This window comes from Dromaius novaehollandiae, chromosome 1, assembly GCF_036370855.1.
Source record: "Dromaius novaehollandiae isolate bDroNov1 chromosome 1, bDroNov1.hap1, whole genome shotgun sequence".
Lineage (NCBI taxonomy): Eukaryota > Metazoa > Chordata > Aves > Casuariiformes > Dromaiidae > Dromaius > Dromaius novaehollandiae.
The window spans coordinates 22,219,599-22,241,002 of NC_088098.1; the positions used below are offsets into that span (position 1 = coordinate 22,219,599).

General features: G+C 40.4%; 1 protein-coding gene across 3 annotated transcripts in view; it reads left to right on the forward strand.

Annotated features, from left to right (window-relative positions):
- The first annotated feature begins 1,316 nt into the window (after positions 1-1,316).
- The window catches only part of TSPAN12 (tetraspanin 12), a 51,237-nt gene continuing 31,149 nt past the window's right edge, over positions 1,317-21,404 (forward strand). For 2 of the 3 annotated variants that reach the window (XM_026113520.2, XM_026113522.2), the window contains exons 1-4: positions 1,317-1,538; positions 1,977-2,113; positions 17,015-17,097; positions 17,773-17,908. In XM_026113520.2, coding sequence (XP_025969305.1) covers positions 2,048-2,113; positions 17,015-17,097; positions 17,773-17,908 — 285 coding nt within the window. In that variant the 5' untranslated portion in view covers positions 1,317-1,538; positions 1,977-2,047. The remainder of the gene's footprint in view (positions 1,539-1,976; positions 2,114-17,014; positions 17,098-17,772; positions 17,909-21,404) is intronic. The other variant, XM_026113521.2, reaches the window with a different exon arrangement.

The following is a 21,404-nucleotide window of genomic DNA, read 5'->3' on the forward strand; positions in this document are numbered from 1 at the left end:
ACTCACTGAAAATTAAAGATGTGGCATATTGCACTGTCTAGACGAGGTCTCGATTCCAGAAAAGAGGATAAAACTAACAGTTAAAGCTCTCAGCGTATCAAATTTCAGGGAAAAAGAATCTTCAGATACAACATTTCTAAATCTTTAATTCTTTGAACTTTATTAGTCATTTTCACTTGTATAAATTTGGCGTAAAATCATTGCAATCTGGCAAGCATATATGCCCCTTTCACTTTCTTTTTAAGCAAGGGTAGTTATGTATGAAGATTCTGGTTTGTCTGCCCTGATTTATTTCCAATGAAGTGTAATTGCGAAAGTTTAAGCTTAACTGACATCATACCAGCAGCCTCAGTACCAAGTAAACAAACGTCTGGAGTTTGTATGTTTCTTTAAGTCATGTTTCTAGTGCTTCAAGAAACAGATTTTTCTTTGGCCTCACAAGAGCTAGATTTAATTCATTACATCCTTTCTCCTCCTTCCCGGTTTTCACTAGCAGTTGTTAAATCATTTCCTGAAAAACCTTTCTTTGATATGGCTGCATTTCCAAACTTGCTGCTTTGCTCTTTTACTCCTCAAAACAGGAATGCTCTGATTTAGACAGCATTGGTATCACTACAATTAAGACAATTTCACTGTAATTGTTGGAGAATTTGACAGGCCTGTATGGAGACAGGCATTCCTTTCCCAGCCCAAAAGACCCTTCTTTCACATGGGGATGGCTAGGGGAACTGCTACGGGACCACGAACAATTCGATCTCGGATCCGTTTCAGCTAGGTTCCACTTCCGAAGCAACAGCGCTGAAATCTTGTGAAATGTCTGTGAAATCCTGCAAAAACAAACAAACAAAAACTGTTTTGTGAGATATTTGGCCACTCTGGGCCAAAATACCACAGGAGGAGGTTTGCATATATTTCAAGGGTATTTAAGCCAATTGCTCAAAATCTCCCCTTTCCCCTGAAGGAAAAAAAAGAACCCCAGAAGAACAGCCACAACCTGGGGTCTGAACCTGGCTCCGGGCCGGGCCAGATCGGGATGGGGATAGGGGATGCCTTTCTGGGGACGCTCCTTTCGGGTTGGGACCCCGACGGCCAGAGCCACACAGGTGGGTTCAGCCCAGCAGAACAAAATCCAGGCTCCTTCCCCCTGGCCTCTGGAAGGGCTCCAAGCGGCACTGCTCACTCCGGCCTGCAGGTGCCTTTTCGCAGCAGGCCGCCACGTCCCCGCGCTGCCCCAGCGCCCGGCCAGGCCTGCGCGCCGCGCCCCGCGGCTGCCGAGGCTGAGTGCGGCGCGGCGGCGCCTCTAGGACCCGACGGGCGGCGCGGGGCGCGGCGCATGCGCGGCGGCGCCCGTGCCGCTGGCCGTCGCCTGGCTGTGCGGAGCCCTGCGGGCTGGGCGAGGAGGCGGCGGGGCAGTCGCGGGGCTTTCCCGTCCCTGCCTGCCTGCCGCGGCGCCGGGGATGAGGGGCTCGGCCTCGCGCCGCACCTCCCTGCCCCGATGAGGCTCCGCCGGAGCAAGTGAGTGACGGGGGCGCCGGGCGGTAAGTGGCCGCTGTCCCCCGCCCTCCTCCCGTCCCTCGCGGGCAGCGCGTCCCCCCGCGGAGGGGGCTGGATGCGCCTCCGCGCTGCCCCGCCGCTGCCCTCCTTAGCCCCGTCGCCTCGTGCGAGGGGCGGTGGGAGCTGTGGGGCAGCTCGGAGCCGCTTTAGGTGCGTGCGTGTCCTCGGGTGTGCATGTATGTGCGTGTCCTAGGAGGGCGGGGAGGACCGCGGCCGCGGCGTGAGCGGTGCCCCGCTGCCGGCGCCGGCGCCGCCGCCACCGCCGGGCTCGCCCCGTCCGTCGCCCCCCGCCCGCGCGGCCCCGCCGCTGCCTCGCGGGCTCCCCCGGAGCCGGCCGGGGCGCCCGGGGCCGCGCGGGCTCTGCCCCCGGCTGCGCGCTGGCGGGGGGCGGACGCGCTTCGCCCGCTCGCCTTTCCCTGCAGGGCGCTGGCGGCCTGGCCTCGGCAGGGAGGATGTGGTGAGAGGATGGGGCTGCCTGCGGCCGCGGCTCGCCATGGCCAGGGAGGACTCGGTGAAGTGCCTGCGCTGCCTGCTCTACGCTCTCAACCTCCTCTTCTGGGTGAGTCCAGCGAGGCGGGTCCCCTGCCCTAGCAGGTGGTGGCCTCCCGGCTCGGGTTATGGCCCGGCGCTAGGTCCCGCACTGCGCCGAAGGGCGCAGCTGAGCGTGCACTTGGGCGACGGCGTTGCTTCCTACCTTTGCTGAGGGAGGAAAAGTCGTGCCTCTGGTTTATGCCATGTGCCAGGCGGTTCTCATCATGGAATAAGGATCATTTTTTTTAAAAAAAACCCTTTGGAAAATAGTTGCAAGTATAATTAGATTTGATATTAACCAAGTGTTAAAAATATGTCTGTGAGCTTGTGCACCTATAATGCACACAAACACATAGGTAAATTTTCAAGGGCGTTGTGGCTTCTTCACTCCCTGAGTTTCAAAGTGTCCCATAACCTGAACTGAACTCTGAGCTCTCGCAGGTATCTGAGCATCAGTTACTCTGTAAAGGCCTTACCCAAAGTCTTTCTAGTGCCTTTAGTGACCACATCCTAATTGGCTCCGATGAGGCCTGGGGTGATTTCTTTTGCTTTCAGCATTTAAGTCAAAGCTGTATTTATAGCAGCAGGGTTTCAAGCTCTGCAGTAGAAGTGGGTGTGATCACTGCTGGCTCCTAAACTTTCACTGCTCCAGACACATGGAGATTCCTCACAGCCCTCAGTCACTTGCACCAAGTGAAATCTGCTTCACCCATATAATTGAGGTTTATGTTGGATAAGTATAGGAGAATGGAGGAGTAACAGGCATGACATGCCATACTCTTCCACAACTGCTGACCTGTGAGGTGCTGTAGACTTGCTGGGCGTGATGTGTAGAGCACATGTGGGCTAGGACCAAGAGTAACTTACAATGGGATGAAGGTGAGATCGCATGAATACTGAGAACTGTGTGGAGATCCTCACTTTTTTTTTTTTTTTTTTGGAATGAGAGAAGAAAACTGTTAAACAGCCCTTGGTGCAAAACAGTACTTTCTCTATAATGCAAGTGATCTCACATCTGGGAGAGATTCTGCTGAAAGTATGTAACTTTATATGTTGTGTTTAACAGAGATGTAAAATATCTCAAGAAGTATTTTATTTCTGCAGTGTTTTGTTAGCTGTTTAGTAAGGAATAAAGCCCTGTAACAGCTGATGAGAAAGTCTTTTGTTTTTGAAAAGGTTGTGGAATTATTTCTCACATGATATGTGGATTTCACTGGGTATTATACAAAATCTAAGGGGCTGTATTTTCTTTGATTAAGATGAAGTTTACCAGGGTTCAACTGTTCTGGGCCGAACTTCTGACTTTTGCTCATGTGCTGTTGTAATTGAGTGAGTGGATGTCCACATGGGCGAAAACACCCCGTCCTGCCTCTCAGTTGTTCTCCGTGTTCCTCTGGATTTCCCGTGATTTCTGCCATGGGCCGTTCTCATCAGTCCTCACTCACGTCTTAACTCACCGCCTTCTTGGTCCCCTCAAACTTTCCCCGCTCGTCCCCCTTCCCTCCCTGCCCAATGCTTTCTGCATTCCATCAAATTTATTATTCACTGGCAGCTTTCCATAGCTGCAGCCACTATTTAAGTGGTACCCAAGTTGTACATAGCAAGGTTATACCCCCTCAAGTGACGCTGCGTCACTTGATCTGTTGTGTGGTGGTGAGGGCCTTGACTCTTCAACAGAATGCTCTGTTTGTCAGCCCTGAACTTCTCTGCTTTTGTAGGAAATTCTGCTCTTATCTTTGGAAGGGAATAGTGGGTTGTGTCCCAGTTCCTCTCTAGGGAGACAAAGACTGGATGTGGATCATAAATTTAAGGAGGTTAAGGCTGGATAAAGGAAGAGGCAGTAAGCAGGGAACAGGCTAAAGAGGAAAACACATCAGAAACAAAAGTGGAACTGAGAGAGGCATGTGTTGTCCCACCTAGGTGATTTAAATGTTTGCCCTCTTTGCTAGAATTTTAAGTTCCTTTCCATGTCAGATTCCTCCTTCTGACTTTTCATTATTCTGCTTGTTTTTCTGTTGTGGATCTAAGACCTGGAGCCATAGACTACCTGTGAGCTTGGCAGCAAAACAGCAGTAGCTATATCCATAATGTGGTGATGCTGTTGCTTTGTCCATTTTTAGTTCATGTTTTCAAGATTTTGTTTAAAGCATTCATGGCTAGATGTTATTACTCATTCTTCAGATTTTTTTGATCTTTAAATAATGATGTCTCATAACACACTTAACTAGGAAGTGTAACCTTTCCCAGTCGTATATATAGGAAAGGGAATCTTCTGAGTCTATTGTGGTATAAAAACAAGGGAAGAAAATGATAACTTCTCGTTCTCATCTTCAAAACAAGAATATAAAAAATGTCTATACTCAGTCCTGCTAGCTGAGGACAGGACCCTGGCAATTACACCCAAGCACCTAAATGAAATGTATATAAAGCCAAAGAGTGTGAATATGTAATTAAACAATAAACGCTGCCAATATCAGCAGATGAGTTGTACCAGAGATTTTGCAGAAAATAATGCTGTCTTCCACACTGTATATATAATTAAAGGAGTTGGAACTAAAATGGGAAAACTGGCCCGTCCATTTGGAGTTGATAATTTGCATTTTGAAAAGCAGATGAGTGCAACTTGAGCAGCTTCAGCAGCTTGAAACAAAAAGGAACGTGAGTCTGCCAGAACTGTGTGGTAGGAAACAGGATGAATGGTGGGTGGGCAGCTAAATGTATTAAAATTAAATAAGATTTCTTTGGAGAAGTGTCTGGATAATACCTTGATCTGCTTCTTATTTGGTCCTGTTCAGATGTGTATTTCACAGCTAAAGGCAAATCTGCTACTAGTTGCTTATTGTAGGCTGTATCATTTTATGAAATCTTCCGTCTCATTAATCTCATTCTCCATTGGAGTTTGAACTTTCTCCTATTGGGATCAGTGGGGGTTTTAGCATTGACTTTTCTGAATATAAGAGCGTTACCTCACTGGCCAGAATATTCTTGTGAAATATTCCCCTGACAACAGGTGGTTGCCCACTGGTATGGGGATATGGGAAACTGCATTTTTCCCTTGCTTTTGCTCGTCCTCCCATTTGGAAAGTTTTAGCTTCCCTTTTGCTTATGTTAGCACTTTGATAAATACCAGCTCAGATTATGGACTGGATGGCAGGAAGTTTAGATTAGATCAGCCACTTGAAAATGTGCAGCCACATTCCTCATGAGCTGTGAATATGGTAGGTTCTGTCCTAGTAGATAAAACACTACAGCAGCATAGCTAAAATACATTAGAGCAATGTCTGCATGATTTTAGTGTGTGTTACAAACCTCACAATTTAGGAAGTGTATGTTTAATTCTCTTAAAGCTTGTTCTTGCAGGGTTTTTTTCCCCTTTCTTCTGCTTCCTTTCATTCAAAAAGATCTTGCCTCCTGACAGATTCAGGTCTGTTGATAGTGTGCCCAAATGCTATGTCTATTATCGATGCTTGACTGGAAATCTTGAAGATGTATGAACATCTTTGTCGGCTAGTGTTTGTTACACTTTTTGAGGTTTCTGGCCTGAAGGCTGCTTGCATGTGATTCATAAGCAATCAACTGAAAAAGATGTTGGCTTTTTAAAATCATGGTTTGAGGATCCTAGCCAGAATAGAAGGACATTCTCTCTGGATGTCATTGTGGTGTTATCCATTGGTAGGTCTGATCAGTCTAATCATATATTGCACAAAGAGGATTGTTTTCTCCTTCAAACTTGAAAAATATAGCCTCAACTCTGCTGAACTCTTTACTTTTGAAGCCTTGAAAAAAACTGTGAGAGAGCCTGTAGCCACTGTATCTGGTACAGGCTGATTATCTAGTTCTAAAGGGGGCATATTTAAAAGTTTTAAGTGTGTCATATATGCAACTTTTCCTGCATGTGTATAATGGGATTCCAGCATTTTTTGTTACCTGCCTGATGAGGGCAGACTGGTGCACATGAAGCTCCTTAAGAAGGTGTTAAAATAAACTGACTAATCTGACCATCGATCTGGCTGAAAAACTTTAGATGCGGATGGTTGTCATAACATGCTGATGTCTTCATATTTTGGCTGCTGTCAGCATCAAAGAAAGCACAGAAGTTTATCACTCACTATGCTGTGATCCCTGTAGCTTCTCCAGAATATTACTCACAAGTGTACAATTGCAGGCTTTGTCTTTGGAAAGACAGAAACTGTTTTTACTGGGCTTAGCTAATGAGCTGTGGTGTGGAATGGTAGGGGGGTGTGTGTGTGAGAGAGAGAGAAAAAGTGGTGTTTGTTATGCTAAAAAAGCATTTTTGGTCTGAAGGCTGCTTATGTGTAATCCATAAGCAATCAACTGAAAAAGTATCTGTTTTAGTGGTCCATCCCATTTTGATAATGGAACAATAAATCTTACTGCTTCAGAAAGTATCTGGGTCAGCCTTAATAGAGGTTTTGTGAATGCATTGGTACTTCTGGAACTGCAACCTGCAGAAGATCTTGAAAGACAGTTTCTTTTAAAATGTGAATGAATCTATTGTCAGTGCTCCAGTTCTTGTAGATTAAGAAACCAAATATTGTGTAGACCTGGTGATGGCCTTCTGGAAGCTGTTTCCATGTATTGGGCTGGAGAATGTCTTATCTGAAGCAGCAAGAGTTGCCGTTCCAGAAGCTCCTCTGTCTCTTGGGTTTGTATGGTTTTTTTGACAGTGCACTGGACAAGGAATATCATTCAGAAAAAAGCCTGCACTTTGCCTTTTTTTTTTTCCCTGTCATCATGTGTAGATGAGCATCACCTCTTAACCTAGTTTAAGAGAGGGAGAGATTCAACTTTATTTCTGCAGATGTCTCATCTTTTGTAACACAGCCATTTGCAGCATATTACATTCTGAACAGCCTAAGGAGAAGGACCTTCCAAAAACATATTATTTGGTGTTTTTGTTGTCACGACTTAGTACTTCAGCAGATCATCTCAGTGGTGCCTGAGACAAGACAAGTTCCTACTACTTTCTAATTTTCTGTTCTTAGTGGTAATACTGTTCTCTACTACCTTTAGATAGCATGTGTGTCTGTACTTGGAGAAATTTGGTTTTGATAGCTCTACAAGTGTATTTTATGCAACTTGAGACTACCAGATCTTTCCTTCTGGTGGGGCTTTTCCTTATCAGCAAACTCTTAACACTGTTCAAGCTCAGTAACAGTTACGGAGTTAATGTGAGCTTCCTCATTCATTTTGAGAACCATACAACTTGTCTTTATATAAATTCTCCTCACCACATTTTGCAGTATTGCCATCGATCTTCACTGCAGTCTCTTCCCACTTAAACTTTCTTTGCAGCAGTTTATACCAGGGTGTCCTTAACTTTGTCTTACAGAAAGACTCCTGCCACAGAACACAGCCAACCTGTTACAGTGGCTCAGGTATAACACAAGAGCTTATCGAGCAACAGTAGCCCTTAGAAGTGTGCTAGAACATGAACTGGAAAATAATGCTAAGTATGGGAAAAATTCAGTGTCCTGACTGCTTGCAATAGTAGGGAATTAAGCAAAGAAATAGCTTTGTGAGGCGCAGGCCTGTTTTACTTTTCTTGGCAGCTCGTCTACATGTGTAGACGAAAAATCATAGTCAAAATAGCTAGGTACTGATACTAATCTGAACAATTATTTTGTCAATATTTTTTTAAAAAAAGCAAAATATAGTTAACATGCAGGAAAAAAAGCCTATATAGCTTTTTTTTGTCATCAGAAAACTGGGTCAGCTTACTTTGTTTCTGGTGAGCATGTGATGTGGGAAGGAGGAGCAGCTACTCTTCTATGTCCCTTATAATTGAGGATGACTGTACCATACTGGATTGGGCAAATTAAGATTGTAAGTTGCAGATGGCTGTATCATATATGATAAGCATCTCTTAACAGATGATTCACAGTGTCACTGGACGTTTGAGCTAAGCCAGCGATGTTGCCTCATCCTTCACCTTGTGAGTTTTTTTTTCTGCCGAGGGGTATGCTGTTTCTGCTGAGCAGTGCATAAGCTTTCCTTCACATTAGATCTTAAAATGTAGCAGCACCATCTAATTTGGACTATGTGATCACAGCTGGTAAATGCTCCTGACAGATAGCAATAATTGTTTTGCATACATCTGAAATTTGTGTTTGGTGAAAAAGTATCAGGTAAAATGAAAGAACAGGAAGTTTCCAGTTAGTTTTCCCATTGTTATGAACCATTTTGCTCACTTTTAAATCTTCTCGTTTTGGATATATGTTTCGTCTGTGAAAATACAGTATAGGAGTATTAATGTTGTACAAGGAAGCACTGAGGATGATTGGAAGCAGCAGGTTTCCCTCTTTTTCCAAGCTTAAACATATGCATTTTATCTTGTAATTTTTTTGCTTCATTTTCCATATTTATTGTGACTCTGCAATTGGTCTGTCCTCTTTTACTTGGAAGCAAATTTTGAGTAGAGGTTGTATTTCTGTTGCTTTCCAAATGTCGCCTATGTCAATGGGATTTGAGGATATCTGTGATGAATATAGTTAGGGCCAAGTTTTAAAAGAATTTAAATGACTAGTAATATCCATTGAAATTAACATTGCCTGGTTGGGTACCTGTAGCAGTGTAAACATGGAGATTATCCTAGGCTAATATACTCTGCTTTTAGTTACTGCAGTGTAGATATGAGTAATTAAAATATGCTTTTCTTAGTGCTCTTGTATAAAGAAAATATCTACAAGCCATACAAGAAAGAAACTCCAGCTTTTATGAGAATAGTGTCATTTAATGGAATGCTTTCAGCAGAACAAGCTATAGGAGGAGTTTTAAAGAACTAGCAATGCTTTTAATATTAATCTTGAGAAACCTTTTATTACTTGATTTCTGTAGGCTGCATTATTTATATAACATCATTACACTATGGCAGCACACACAAGTCTGTCACAGATTCATTGTTCTCTTTAAGGAGCTGTGCAGATATAAATCAGAGGAGGATTAAGTGCTAGCTCTGGGGACCTTGAAGTCTAGAAAAGCAACTAAACAGATTTGGTTTTTTTTTTTTTTTTTTAAAGTCACTTCTTTGTTTTCCCTTAGATAACATGTTAGTCTTTTTGTTTGTGAGGAAGATCTGGAAGGAATGTATTAAAGGAAGTGTATAAAGGAAGTGCTAGGGGAGAAGAGACTGATTTTGAAGGTCCAGTTGGGCTTATGAAGGTCCTGTTTGAGTAGGAAAGCTGCAGACAAGCGATAGATTATGAGGCCATGTCCTAAGACAGGAAAGCAGAGCTCAGCCATAGCTCAATTTTGCATCTAACCCTACAGCACCTTTTGTTCCGCATATCTTCATGGATGATGTGGGTCACCCTGATTATGTGTCAAGAGTGAACTGGTAGACCAGTCTCTGTAAAGCTGCCCTGAAAAGAAGAGTGGCTCAGTGTGATACTGGTTAGAAAAAAAAAAACCCAAGCCCACCCTTATGTTAGAAGTGATGATAATAATGCTCCTTAACTAGCATTTGGAAGTCAATGAAACCAGAGACATGGGGAAATCTTCACAATTAGCGGTATGGAACTCATTGTATCCACCTTGAGGACAAAGGCACAAATTAGTGCTGAGTAAATTTGAGCCAATAGCTCAAGGGAAAGAAAATATTTCAAACCAGATGCTTATACCACTAGGCCATGACCTCCAGCAGAAATGGCAATGTCCATCTCTGCTGTAGGTATTTTTTTTTCTTTTAATCAATATCTCTTTATATAGAAAATATTTCCCTAATTATTTACTAACCACAGACACTGTTTCTCTACCTTGAAAATTTTATATCATCTCGAGAGTCTGGGGAAAATACTAGATGGATCATAGGAATAATACCAATTGTTAAATAATTTGTAGCTATTTTCCAAAGTATAGGGACAGCTTAACTTCTTGTGTTTTTTTTTTATAAGGATGTGTGAGTTAATTTAATTTTGGTAATCTTTGTGTGCTTGTGAGTTCTAACAAGTGAAACAAGAAAATCAGATGAGGTACCCGTGACAAATTGATGTGTAGGCCTTATGAATCACAGGAAATCTGTACTTTTCTTATATCAGTCTTCCAGTTTTGTACTGATTTAATAGTCTTGTGCCTGCTATCTCTGGGTCCAAGAGAGTTTGACTACCATCTCCGAACAAAAACAGGCACTTCATAGAAATGTAGTTAAGAGTATCTTGAGTATTTATGAAGGCATATCTCCTTGATGGTAGCTTGTGGCTTGAGATACGGATTTCTGTCATTTGAGCTCTCTGCATTGCTACAGATTGCCCACAAACAGTAACACATCCCTTTGCCTTTCCAAGGATATTCCTCCTTTACAATGAGCAAGTTACTTTCCCATTTTGAGGAAAAGTGGCATGAAGCGTGATGTAAGAAGAAGTATGAAGTACAGTGAGTAGGTAGGCAAAGAGAGGATGAGTACAGACATATTACAGTTTCTCTGCCCTCTTTTCCCTGTAATGCGCTTTTATGCTACCAAGAACAGATATTAATACCTTGGTCTGACACTCAGAAGAACGTGCTGTTAGATTAACTGTACCTAAACCCATTTGCATATTTGAGCTCTCATTTCATAGTTCTTTTTATTGAGCTGCTGTAGGATCCTTGTATGGTCAATCATTGGAGAATTTGCTTACTTCCCCTGGGAGAGTGACCCGTTAGTCAGTGCTCCAGCAGTTGCCTTATTGCAAAGCGTGCAAGTTCCAGCCTATGCCACAGATCATGTTGTTAACTCAGTTGCAGCTGTGCAAGCAAACCTGGATTCACAGTGCAAATAAGTACATGCTTGGGCTTTGTGGGGGTGGGAGGGGACTGAGGCATGACCCAGGAGCGTTCTGAGAGTACATATTGGCATGTCCTCAGAATAAAAGGTGCATTAATGGGGAATAGGAGAATTTCCTTTTTTTGTAGTCCATTCTCCTTTCTATATACATTTGTATGCTTATGCCAGGCAGTACAGAAAAGCAAGATCTCTCCCCTGCCCTTACGCCCCTTCCTTGCAAAAAAATGTAGTTGTCTGTGTTTGTCCAGTGAACTGAGTCATCTGTGTTTGTTCAGGGATATGGGTGTTGAATTTAATTGTGCAAACGTTGCAACATGTTCTGTTCATGACCCTGTGGTGATTTATTTATTTATTTATTTATTTGGTAAGTTGCAGCTCAAGTAACTCAAATCAATTTTAGAAGGAAACATTTCTCAAGGGTTATTTCTCTACTAAAACTAAAGGACACTTTGACAGCTTTTGTCATGCTGAGTTTCACTGTATCTTGAAAGCAATTTCATTGGAGTTGTAGGCCTTTTTCTGGAAAGTAAGTTGCTATATAGTGCTGCTATCCAACATTGTAAGGGTACTAGAACCTGGACTGAAGCTGTTTACCCCATTTGTTCTGATGAAAAGAACTGCATGTGATTTTTTTAATATGGCAGATTTTTTTTGATCTTTCCTCAGGTTTAATGATGAAAAACCTCTTCTCTCAAAATTGGGCAAAATGAAGGTGTTAGAATGTTTGAATGAAAAAAGGTGATGAGAATGACAGCAGGAGTGAAGTCAATTAGTCTTGCTTCCTTGAATCTAGAAATTCATGGTCATTTATTAATTGAAGATACAGATTTATTTTACAGTTTAGGTATTGCCTCAAAGACACTGAGTAGGGGAGTAACAACAAGGGCTTAAAATATGTGCTTAACGAATAAAAAAAATTAAGATTTTCATTTTGTTGCATATTTAAACTGCGCTTAGAAATCACCACTCCCAGTATTTTGAGTACATTGTTGGATATAGCGGTTTTTTAGTTGTTTTGAAAGCCTTCTCAGAGTATAAATCAGTGGAAAAGGTTGCATATATTAATGTGTGACATACATGTTGATTTTGGAGAGCTTATATAAAAATATAATTTATAAACTTTGTTTCATCAGGGTGAAAATATAATTAAAATAGTATGAGAGCAGACAATTTTATAAACCCTTCAGCTTCATGTTGATGGCTATATACCATATTACAACAGTTTAGAACAAAAACATAGTGACTTGTGCAGCCATCTGTAACAAAAATGTTTTACTGCCTACTGTCATATTATGTTTACAGCATAGCAGACTGGATGTCATCAGAGAAGTTTGGATGTTTGCAGACTTCTTAGCTGATGTAACTGCTAATGTGTCAAAAATCAGTTTGGTAGTTTTACTTGTGTCCTTTCATAGCTAAACTCAAGCTGATTGCTTGAAATAGCTTTCTAACCGGTCAATATTTTACATGTAAATTTGCCATGAAGCAATGGCTGTAGTAGTGTCTGCCACTTTTTGAGGCTTCCTTTTGTCCTTCCTCCAAGCAAACCAACAAAAACCCTGATCAGGACCTTGCCTCTTCCCACGAGTCCTTGAAAATCGGTTTGCAGTGAATTGCAGATATGTAAGTGTTCTTTGCTGATAAGGTTGGGATGCACACCAGGGTTTTCTGGACATTGTTGTTATCGCCTTTTGAGCACTTGGGCTGGGTTGTATTGCTGAAGTTAATCAGTGTAGTTCCAGTGATGCCAGCTGAAAATTTGCCTTTGGCTTTGGTGTTGTAAAATGGCAAATGCTTTGACTTCTTTGATTTCAGCTGGTGCTTGAGGAGGCTTAGTGTTTTTACAGGGCAGGACATATGCTGCTCAGCAACATTTTGACTCAGAAGTAGGAGGCTGTGGAATTTGGGTGTGGTTATGTCTTGTTTTTGTTGTGATTCCCTTGTGGCTACGGAGTGGGGGAGCAGACAAGTCAGGTTTGATGGATATGAGCTAATGCTTGAATATCCTTCATCTCTCATGGTTTTCTTGTCCAGAGGCTCACTTTTGCTGATCAGGAGGGGGTGTATGACTTTTTTCACAGCACTACCTTTTTGTGGTTAAAGGCTACCAAATTTACTAGGTTATATGCAGTAAAATATACCTTTTAGGATATTGTTGAATTATTCATTATCATGCTTTGTTTTCCCATGTGTCGTTTTTTTCTTTTTTCTTTTTTTTTTTTTAAATAGGAGCTTCTTCAGTATTTGTATACTCTTTCTGAGCCATGTCTTTATGCCATCCTGGTCTGACATTGTTATTGACTCTCATGTATGTGAATCCAGCATGTTACAGAACTCTGGCTTTCAGGTTATTCAGAGCAGTAATTTACTTTGAGTCTTCTTCTTCAAACTAAGGTGCAAAGATGCCTCTTATGAAATTTTTCTAGTTGTCAGAAGGATGTTGCACAAGAAATCCATGTTTAACATCTAGGTAACAGCGTGGTAAAGGCATTGGGCTTGTGTGCTTTTAGAATAATATTGGGATAGCTGTTGTGTTGATACTGTACTTGCTTTGTAAGCCTGGCAGAAATCACTTGTGTATGTAGGAGATACTGTGGCAAGATCATCCAGAGCACATCTAGGGTGGGTGAGCAGGTGAACTGTAACCTGGTTCTGACAGTGGTTCTGGAGTGAATTTTTCTTTCATTTAGTGTGTGTCCCACAAGAAATGGTAGTAATTGGTCATTAATTACTTACACTGAAGGAAAGCAGCTGTGGGGACCTAGATGCCTGAAAGGATTTTGAATAAGATATGAGACTCTTCATACAGAATTCTTATTCTTCATATAGAATGTTCTTATGAATTAAAATAGTATTAGTGTTAGTTACATTATTGTTAAAGATTATGTTTTTTTTTTTTTAAGTGAAAGGAAGCGGTCCTTCCTGCTGCTGTTCATATTAAATGAAAACAGTCATCTTTCATGGTAATATCAGCTGTAGAAGCATCTCTGTAGAAGTCATGTGGCCATGGGTTGACCACAGGTTCAAAGTGTATCTGCCTAGACCTTCCCCCCCTCTGTCAGAAGATGAGTGGAAGGCTTTTAAGCATAAAAAAGCAGGTTTTATTTGAGTAAAAATGGCTCTTAGTAGCAGGAAACTCTGCACGGTTCTCTTGGTCTCTAGGAAGTTTTCTGCCCCTCTGGATTTTGGCTGACTGCTCCTTGATCTCCCTGTGGTTTCTGAATAACCTGCAGGCTCTAGGCTCTTTGCAGAGACTCTTTTGCCTGTCACATCTTGCCTTTTCTGAAGGAGCAATCTCTTACCTCCTTCCAAAATATCCACTGCCTCTTGTTTTGTGGGAATGTAATGCTACACGCACAGTGTAGAAACAGAGCAAGTGAGCTGGAATTGGGCAGTCTACCAGTCTAATATGGAAGAAAGAATGTTGTTTAGCAAGTGAAAATTTATTTCTGATACTGCTATCTTAGTAGGACCTTCTGACTTTTCCTGAAAGTTGATGAGGAATGGTTTTTTTGTTGTTGTCTTTGTTTTGTTTTGCTGGACTCTGTATTCTTTCTGAGGACTGTACCTGTAAAGCACAGTAGCCAAATTTATCTCAACTTCAAATAATTTACTATAAATTAGAGTGGAAGTTCCAGCTAACACTTTCTCTGTATATATCAACAGGACTTGTAGGGAGATGTGAAGGGTTAAAAAGCTTTTTGACCTTGGTGGTCTGTGTGCTTGCGGTATTCTGTTACCTTTCTTTGTGTTAGAAACATGGGGTTTTTTATTGCTTGTATAATATATGTCTTATGCTTTCTTCCATGAAAGTACTCATCATCTAGGACTTTGGCTAGGAGGGAATTATAGTCGTTGTCTTTTTTTTTTTTTTTTTTTTTTTTTTTTTTTTTAAACCTTTCTTCTGAAGTTTCTGGAATTATAAGTTAAATAGAACAGCAAGTGCTCTTTACTCCTAGTGTTTCACCAACCAAAATAGATCCTGCAGAGCTTAAAGGAAATGTCCGGACATGCATGTGTGTAATAAAATTTTTGCGTGCACTAAATTTTTAGGAACATGCATGCAGCATACTGGGCACCCAGACTTCTCGCTGGCACTGCCCAGAACCAAGGCAGCATTCTGTATTTTATGCATGGATTTTGGAAAGAAGTAGTGGAGTAGCCACCGAGACTTCTCATGAAACTTTAAAGCATGCTGAAAGCATGCTGCAGGCAAAGGCAAAGCAGTCCAAGAAGCCGATAAGGACACAGAGCAACTTTTCTTGTGTGTTAGTTTTGAACCAGGTTTAACTAGTTCTTCATAAGAACTTTAGGGAAGTATGGGAGCATGTGGGAAGCTAGCTAATACCATTGAACTAAGGAAGGGATAATGGAAATCCTCCCCAAAGGAGGTGCTACTAGTCATCCAAGCTTTCTGGATCTTTAGTTAGTAGAAACACTGTTCAGGAGGTGCCTACTTCCTGAACTAAGATGGAGGAAGCAAAATTTGGGTAAATCTTGGACTGACGGCTCTGAAAGGGGAGACTAGTGTTTGTCATTGATATAAGAAGCTGTTAGTATAATGAAGAGGTTTCCTAGCATACTTTTGTACAATGCGTGACAGGAATGATATTAGGGAGAACCAGCATGCTTAGCTTTACCTTGTTGAGCTAGTCAACTGGAAAAGCTGAGGAAAGTGATACTGCTGAAATCCTGAGTTTGCTAGGCTCAGCCTATGAACTACAGTTCAGAGTTAAGTGCCTGTATGAGATTGATATTCATGCCTTCTGTGTCTAAATTCTCCCTTTGGGAATAATAAACCAGCTGTCTTCTCTGAAATGGTTTGGGAAATAGATGGTGGTATTTAGTAATCTTAACTTTGCTCCATTTTGTAGAAAAGTTTAGTGGTTCTCTCCTCACCTGTGAGGAGTTCAAACCTACATCTCTCACTCTCTGTGCTGGAGAGCAGCACTCCACCCATTTGGCCTACGCAGAAAGAAATGCAGTGTTCTTAGGGCCAGCGAGAATGCATGCAGGGGGACGACAGCTTGGCTTGTGTCCTTCAGCAGGAAGGGAGTACTGGCTGCTAGCTCTGTTTCAGGCCTGTAATTGTACTACCCACACTGATAACTACCACGAATGTCTTCTCCTCTAGCAGCACTGATTCCAGGACAGAGCACAAGAACCCGTGCTGCCAGCATGTGGTGGGGGGGGTTCCAACCACAACATTCAGGTTTGGTTTCTCAAGAAAATTAGAGGCAAGAACTTCTACTTGAAGCTCCCAGGTGTGCTGAAGTATAAGATAAGGATTAGGTGACAGAAATTCAGCTCTACCAAGGTGGTGGCAGTTCTAGGCAGGATCAGTCTCTGGGTTTTATTTGCTGTGGGAACAGTACTCATGGAAGTGTATTGGCTTCATGCATCTCAAGTGCCTGGGGGTTAGATAAATGCTAGCGATGGCACCATATGATTGAGCACCTAAATTTTGACATACACTGACTTTGGGCATCAAAACACTTTACTGAGCTAGGCTTTTTAATCTAAATCAAAAGGGAAGCGAGTTTTGTTGTCATTTTACAGTTCAGGAAACTGAAGCACAGAGTTCATGGTATGTTCAAGGCCACAAAGCCTCTATCAGACTGAGAGAGAGAATCTGATTCTTCTGGAATTAACCACAGGATCTACCTCCTATCCTATGCGTCAGTGTATCAGTACTGTTGTATCATGTATATGGCTTCAGATCTTTTTTTACAGATTGTGTGCCTGCAGATGGCTTCACATGGTTTCAGGCCAGCTGGTGGATATCACCTGAGAGCTCTGCTAGGGTCACTGATCTTAGTAGCATAAACCTTCCCTCTGTGGCTTCTGTGCCACGTTGTGCAGTGGCAGGGATTGAGACAATATTGGTATCACTCCACTGGGAGAGGAGAAGATATTCCAGGCATTAATTACCACAATTGGAAGAGAGGATAATTGTCATTGGCTCCCCAAATACTTGGGCAACAAACTAACTCTAAGCCTATATAAGCACATTTTGGGGAAAAATATTCTGTTCAGATAACTGGTTGTATGACAGATGTTCATGGTGATTGATCCTGTGCTTAAATGATGAATGATCTTGCAATTTTTTTTAAATGCATGGTAAGTAACTTCATCTTTTCTTTTTAGTTGATGTCCATCAGTGTATTAGGCATTTCTGCTTGGATGAGAGACTACTTGAATAATGTTCTCACTTTAACTGCAGAAACAAGGTAAGGCTTTCCTTAAACCTCCTAATCAGTGTAGCTGAATGACTGCGGTATATGTAGTTGATTCTGTGCAGAAGGTTTACTAATTAAGGTTTCTAGAGTTATGATACTCTCAGTTATGGAGTTACGATATCTTAAGTTATTCTAATTATTATTTTGTTAGAAGGTATATTTTTGCAATTTTTGCAATTTGTAGCAACAGTTGAAATTAGAGATAGGGGAAAGACATACTAATTTAATCTTGTGTTATTTCTGTGCTTGTCTTTCCTGACAGAGATCAATTTTTGGCCATTTGCCAACATGTAATCATATTATATTACTGTATGGTTTTGAATACTTTATTCAGTCCAGGGATTTAAGAATGTTGTTAGTTTTATTACTGCAGTGCTTTTAGGAGCTGTAGTCATGGAACAGACATTGTGCTGCATACTGTACAAGTGTAGGGCAGGAATATTGCTTTTGCCCACCCCTCTCCACCCCCCAAATATCAGGCTATGCTTTTCCTTCTGCCGCCTAAAAACAGCATTTGACTTTAAAACCATATAGAAGTCATTTCTATGAAACTTGTACAGTACATTCATTAGTCTACCACTTCTAATGGCTATACTGCATTTTTTCTAATGTATAATTTTTCTGTGTGATTATACTTTTTTTGATTCTGGTTTTGATTCGCTTCAGGGTGGAGGAGGCTGTCATTTTGACATATTTTCCTGTGGTCCATCCAGTCATGATTGCTGTCTGCTGTTTCCTTATCATAGTTGGAATGTTGGGCTACTGCGGGACGGTGAAAAGAAATCTGTTGCTTCTTATCTGGGTATGTTTCATAACCTCTAAAAACATCTAATTTCTGTGTTACTTAAACAATGAAAAAAATTCAAATCACTGGCACTAGATAAATACTGTTTGTTTGGGTTTTTTTTAATCATTGTGTTGTGATTGCAAAGCATACAGTGGGAAGGAATTTATTGCCTAGAATGCATTATGTTATGACTGAAAGACAAGCAATGTCTCATTTGTGGAAAATCTAGTTCATTTAGTAGTTGAGGAACTGCTGAAGAAAAAACCTCAAACTCTTAAGTACTAATAATTATAGGAACATGAGCTCTCAAGTAAACCCTTATGCTACCATCCTGACTCTTGACAGTTAAATAGCTAGATAACCCAAACTCTGCTTTATCCATACAGTTGATTACAGGTATAAAGTAACAGCATCTATAGCTGATGAAGATTAATCCTGAGTGTGTTCAGAAGGTTTATGTTCTCTTACTTGAATCTGAATTTTGCTTTTGCGGTTTGTTGTAAGCAAATTTAAAAATTAATTTCAAGTAGCCAGCTTTCTTCCTCATTTGGAGGTTGCATAACTAAGCCAACAGCAGTTGAAGTGCAATAGCTTCTCTTCCACTATGCTCTATGCACAGTTTAAATGTGATGAGGCTTTGACTATACAGGGAGCCAAATGCCTTTAACTTCATCTGGAATTCAGTATGTTTGAGGACAGTAAAAAGCTTGCACAGATTTTATAGATTTATGTTTTAAATAATATTTAGACTTTTGGCAGCCACAGAATTTGGGGAGTACTGTGTACCCATATGCTTCTAAGAAATCTATCTGGTAGCCCTTTGCGGAGTTGGGCGTCAGTCTTAACGTGAGGATTAGTGGGATTCCAAGCAGTGTATAAGCCTGAGAGACTGGGAGCAATGCATGTGAGAGAGGCTTATCAGGTTTATGAATACCATAATTCCTGCAGGAGAAAGTGGACAGGTAAAATCCTTTAATTCCTGAGATTATCCAGGTGGAGTCTTTTACAGGAATAGTTGAGATCATGCTATTTTTTCACCACAGTGTGCTGGGTTCTGCCAGCACTCTCCCAGAACTGTTGTGCTTTACTGTGGATGTGTTCAGACTAAACTACATGAGACCTCACAAGTTTTACACGAGATGACAACAAAAGTGAGAAGTTGTCTGAAATTTATGCAACTCTTTCTTTTATCTAATAGAAATTGTTCTAATTGCTGCTAAAACAGTCAGAAAAGTATACTGAGGCTTTATATTAAAACGGCTTTCGTGAAAAGGCTGGACTAAGCTTTATTTGAGATTTCTAGTTGAAGGTCTGTTGTTACAAGTGTTCTATAATTGCAAGACAATAAATGCTGTTTCTTCTTTTGAATATTTGTGAAGCCTACAGTACAGTACGAAGATTATAGTTTCAAAGTCACGTAATTAGGAAAAACTCTGATTTAAATGTGAATATAGTAATATAATAGTCATGTATCTTTTTATTTCTGGGGCTTAAATTTGCAGTATTACAGTTCTAAGATGTTACATAGATATGAGTATTTGCATGAAAATAACAGATTCCTCCAATTTCTTACTATATTTATCTAATAATGTTATTTACATATTTTAAAAGAAAAGGGCCTTGCAAATTAGTTTGTATAAATAATGAAACTATTAAAAGATGTTAAAAGATATTATGAAGCCCTTAGTTTTTATTATAAGTTTATAAGAATATTTTCATAATGTTTTTGATTTTATGGTGATGATGGCCTTTAAGGTGAATTAAAAGGCAAAAGCAACTATGTGATGTTGATCAATATTACATATTAACTGCAAACAAATAAAAGTTACAGTTTTTGGAATAAGCCTTTGAAAAGAAGGCTATAACTAACTGATAAAGAATAGAAAAAGTTATGCTCTATTGGCCTTCAATTTATTTAAATTGCTAGTGAAAAGAAGAAATCATTTACAGCTTTTAATGCCATCTGGAAGTAAATTTATTTAATGTGTGTTTCAGTCGTCAAATTACCCTAAATCAAGACAAGTCATTTCTGTAGCTTAACTTGGAATATTTCATTCTCAGGAGCCTGAGAATTTGCTCTTGCTAACCAAACTCATAAGCAAAACCTAAATGATATCTTCCTAAGTGTGTCACTGTCTTTGATTAATTGTTAAATGAGTACAATTCTGTTATACTGCAGAAATATGCAGACATAAGTCAATGCTTCATTCATCAGATTAATCAGAGAAGTGATGGATCAACAGAATGAGCCTTTGTAAAACCAGATAAACTAAAAGAAAAGAAAAGAATCTTCATGTAAAACATTAACAGCCTCCTCAATCATGATTTTACTTTTCCTGTTGAAGTACAGGAACAGCTATAATGACTACATCCAAAGGTATTTGGAACCAAATCTTGATGTTCCTGGCAGTATGCTAATTCAGTGTTGTTAATTGACTTACATTTTTGGAAGATCTAATAAAGCATAAGGACCATAGAATGTATATATCATAGCGTTACATATTTTTCATACAACTGAATGCATACTTATATTAATCTGTTTTTGAAATTTCACCTTGCAGTTAAATGGTTGGAACTGTTTCAGCTTCATGTGGGACCTAAATATGAATTGAACTCGTGCTTACTCTGTTTAATAGTAACAAACTATAACCATGAGAAGACGACAACATATCATGTTCTATTGCGTATATATGGTCATTTGACCAACCGTGAAAGTTTCAAATTGGTTGAATGAAATTTGGTGCATCTGTACAGTGTTGATCTCCAACTGTGTGTAGTAATCTTGCTCTGTGTATGTGTGCGTGTAATAAATGTATTCATTCTTCTGAGATGTATACTCCAGATTATTTGTAGAACCAGAGTTTTTGTAGTTGTGACATTTATCTTTTAAAGTGCTTCAGGAATATATACTCATGAAGTCTAGTGGTATAAAGAACCCATATGTACCATAAGTATCTATAAGGGGTGTGTGTGTGTGTTGCAAATGACTAAAGTCCTCACGTAGAAGTGACTAAGGTGCAGAAGGTTTCTCCAGAAATTGTTGTGAGGCTATCTTGCTGGGGTGTTTTCTTTTTTGTGGTTTTTTTTTTTTTTCCCCTCAGTGTTGACTGCTTAAGTATTAGGATGAATCCTCTGAGATAGGTAGGTTTGACTGTTACCCATATGATAAATGACTCTCTTATTTTTTTTATCATAATACTTAATACCCAGAATTTCTGCAGCTTGCTGTACTAATCCTCTAGAACAAACCGTGGCAGATTAAAAATACAATTTTTTATAGTATGACTCTTTAATGTAAAAAATAGATGTGATGTTAAGTATATCTTGTTTTGATTTAGAAGTGTAAAATACAACTCGTATATTTCTTACTCCTTGGAGTCTAAATGTAGCGTTATTAAAGTTGTAGAATTGGTAATTTTATGAAGAGAGTGCCTGAGAGTTGTTACATGTCGCATGTTGAGCATGAGACTTTCACAGTTGACTCCTGCCTTATGTTCTACTACAGCTAAGG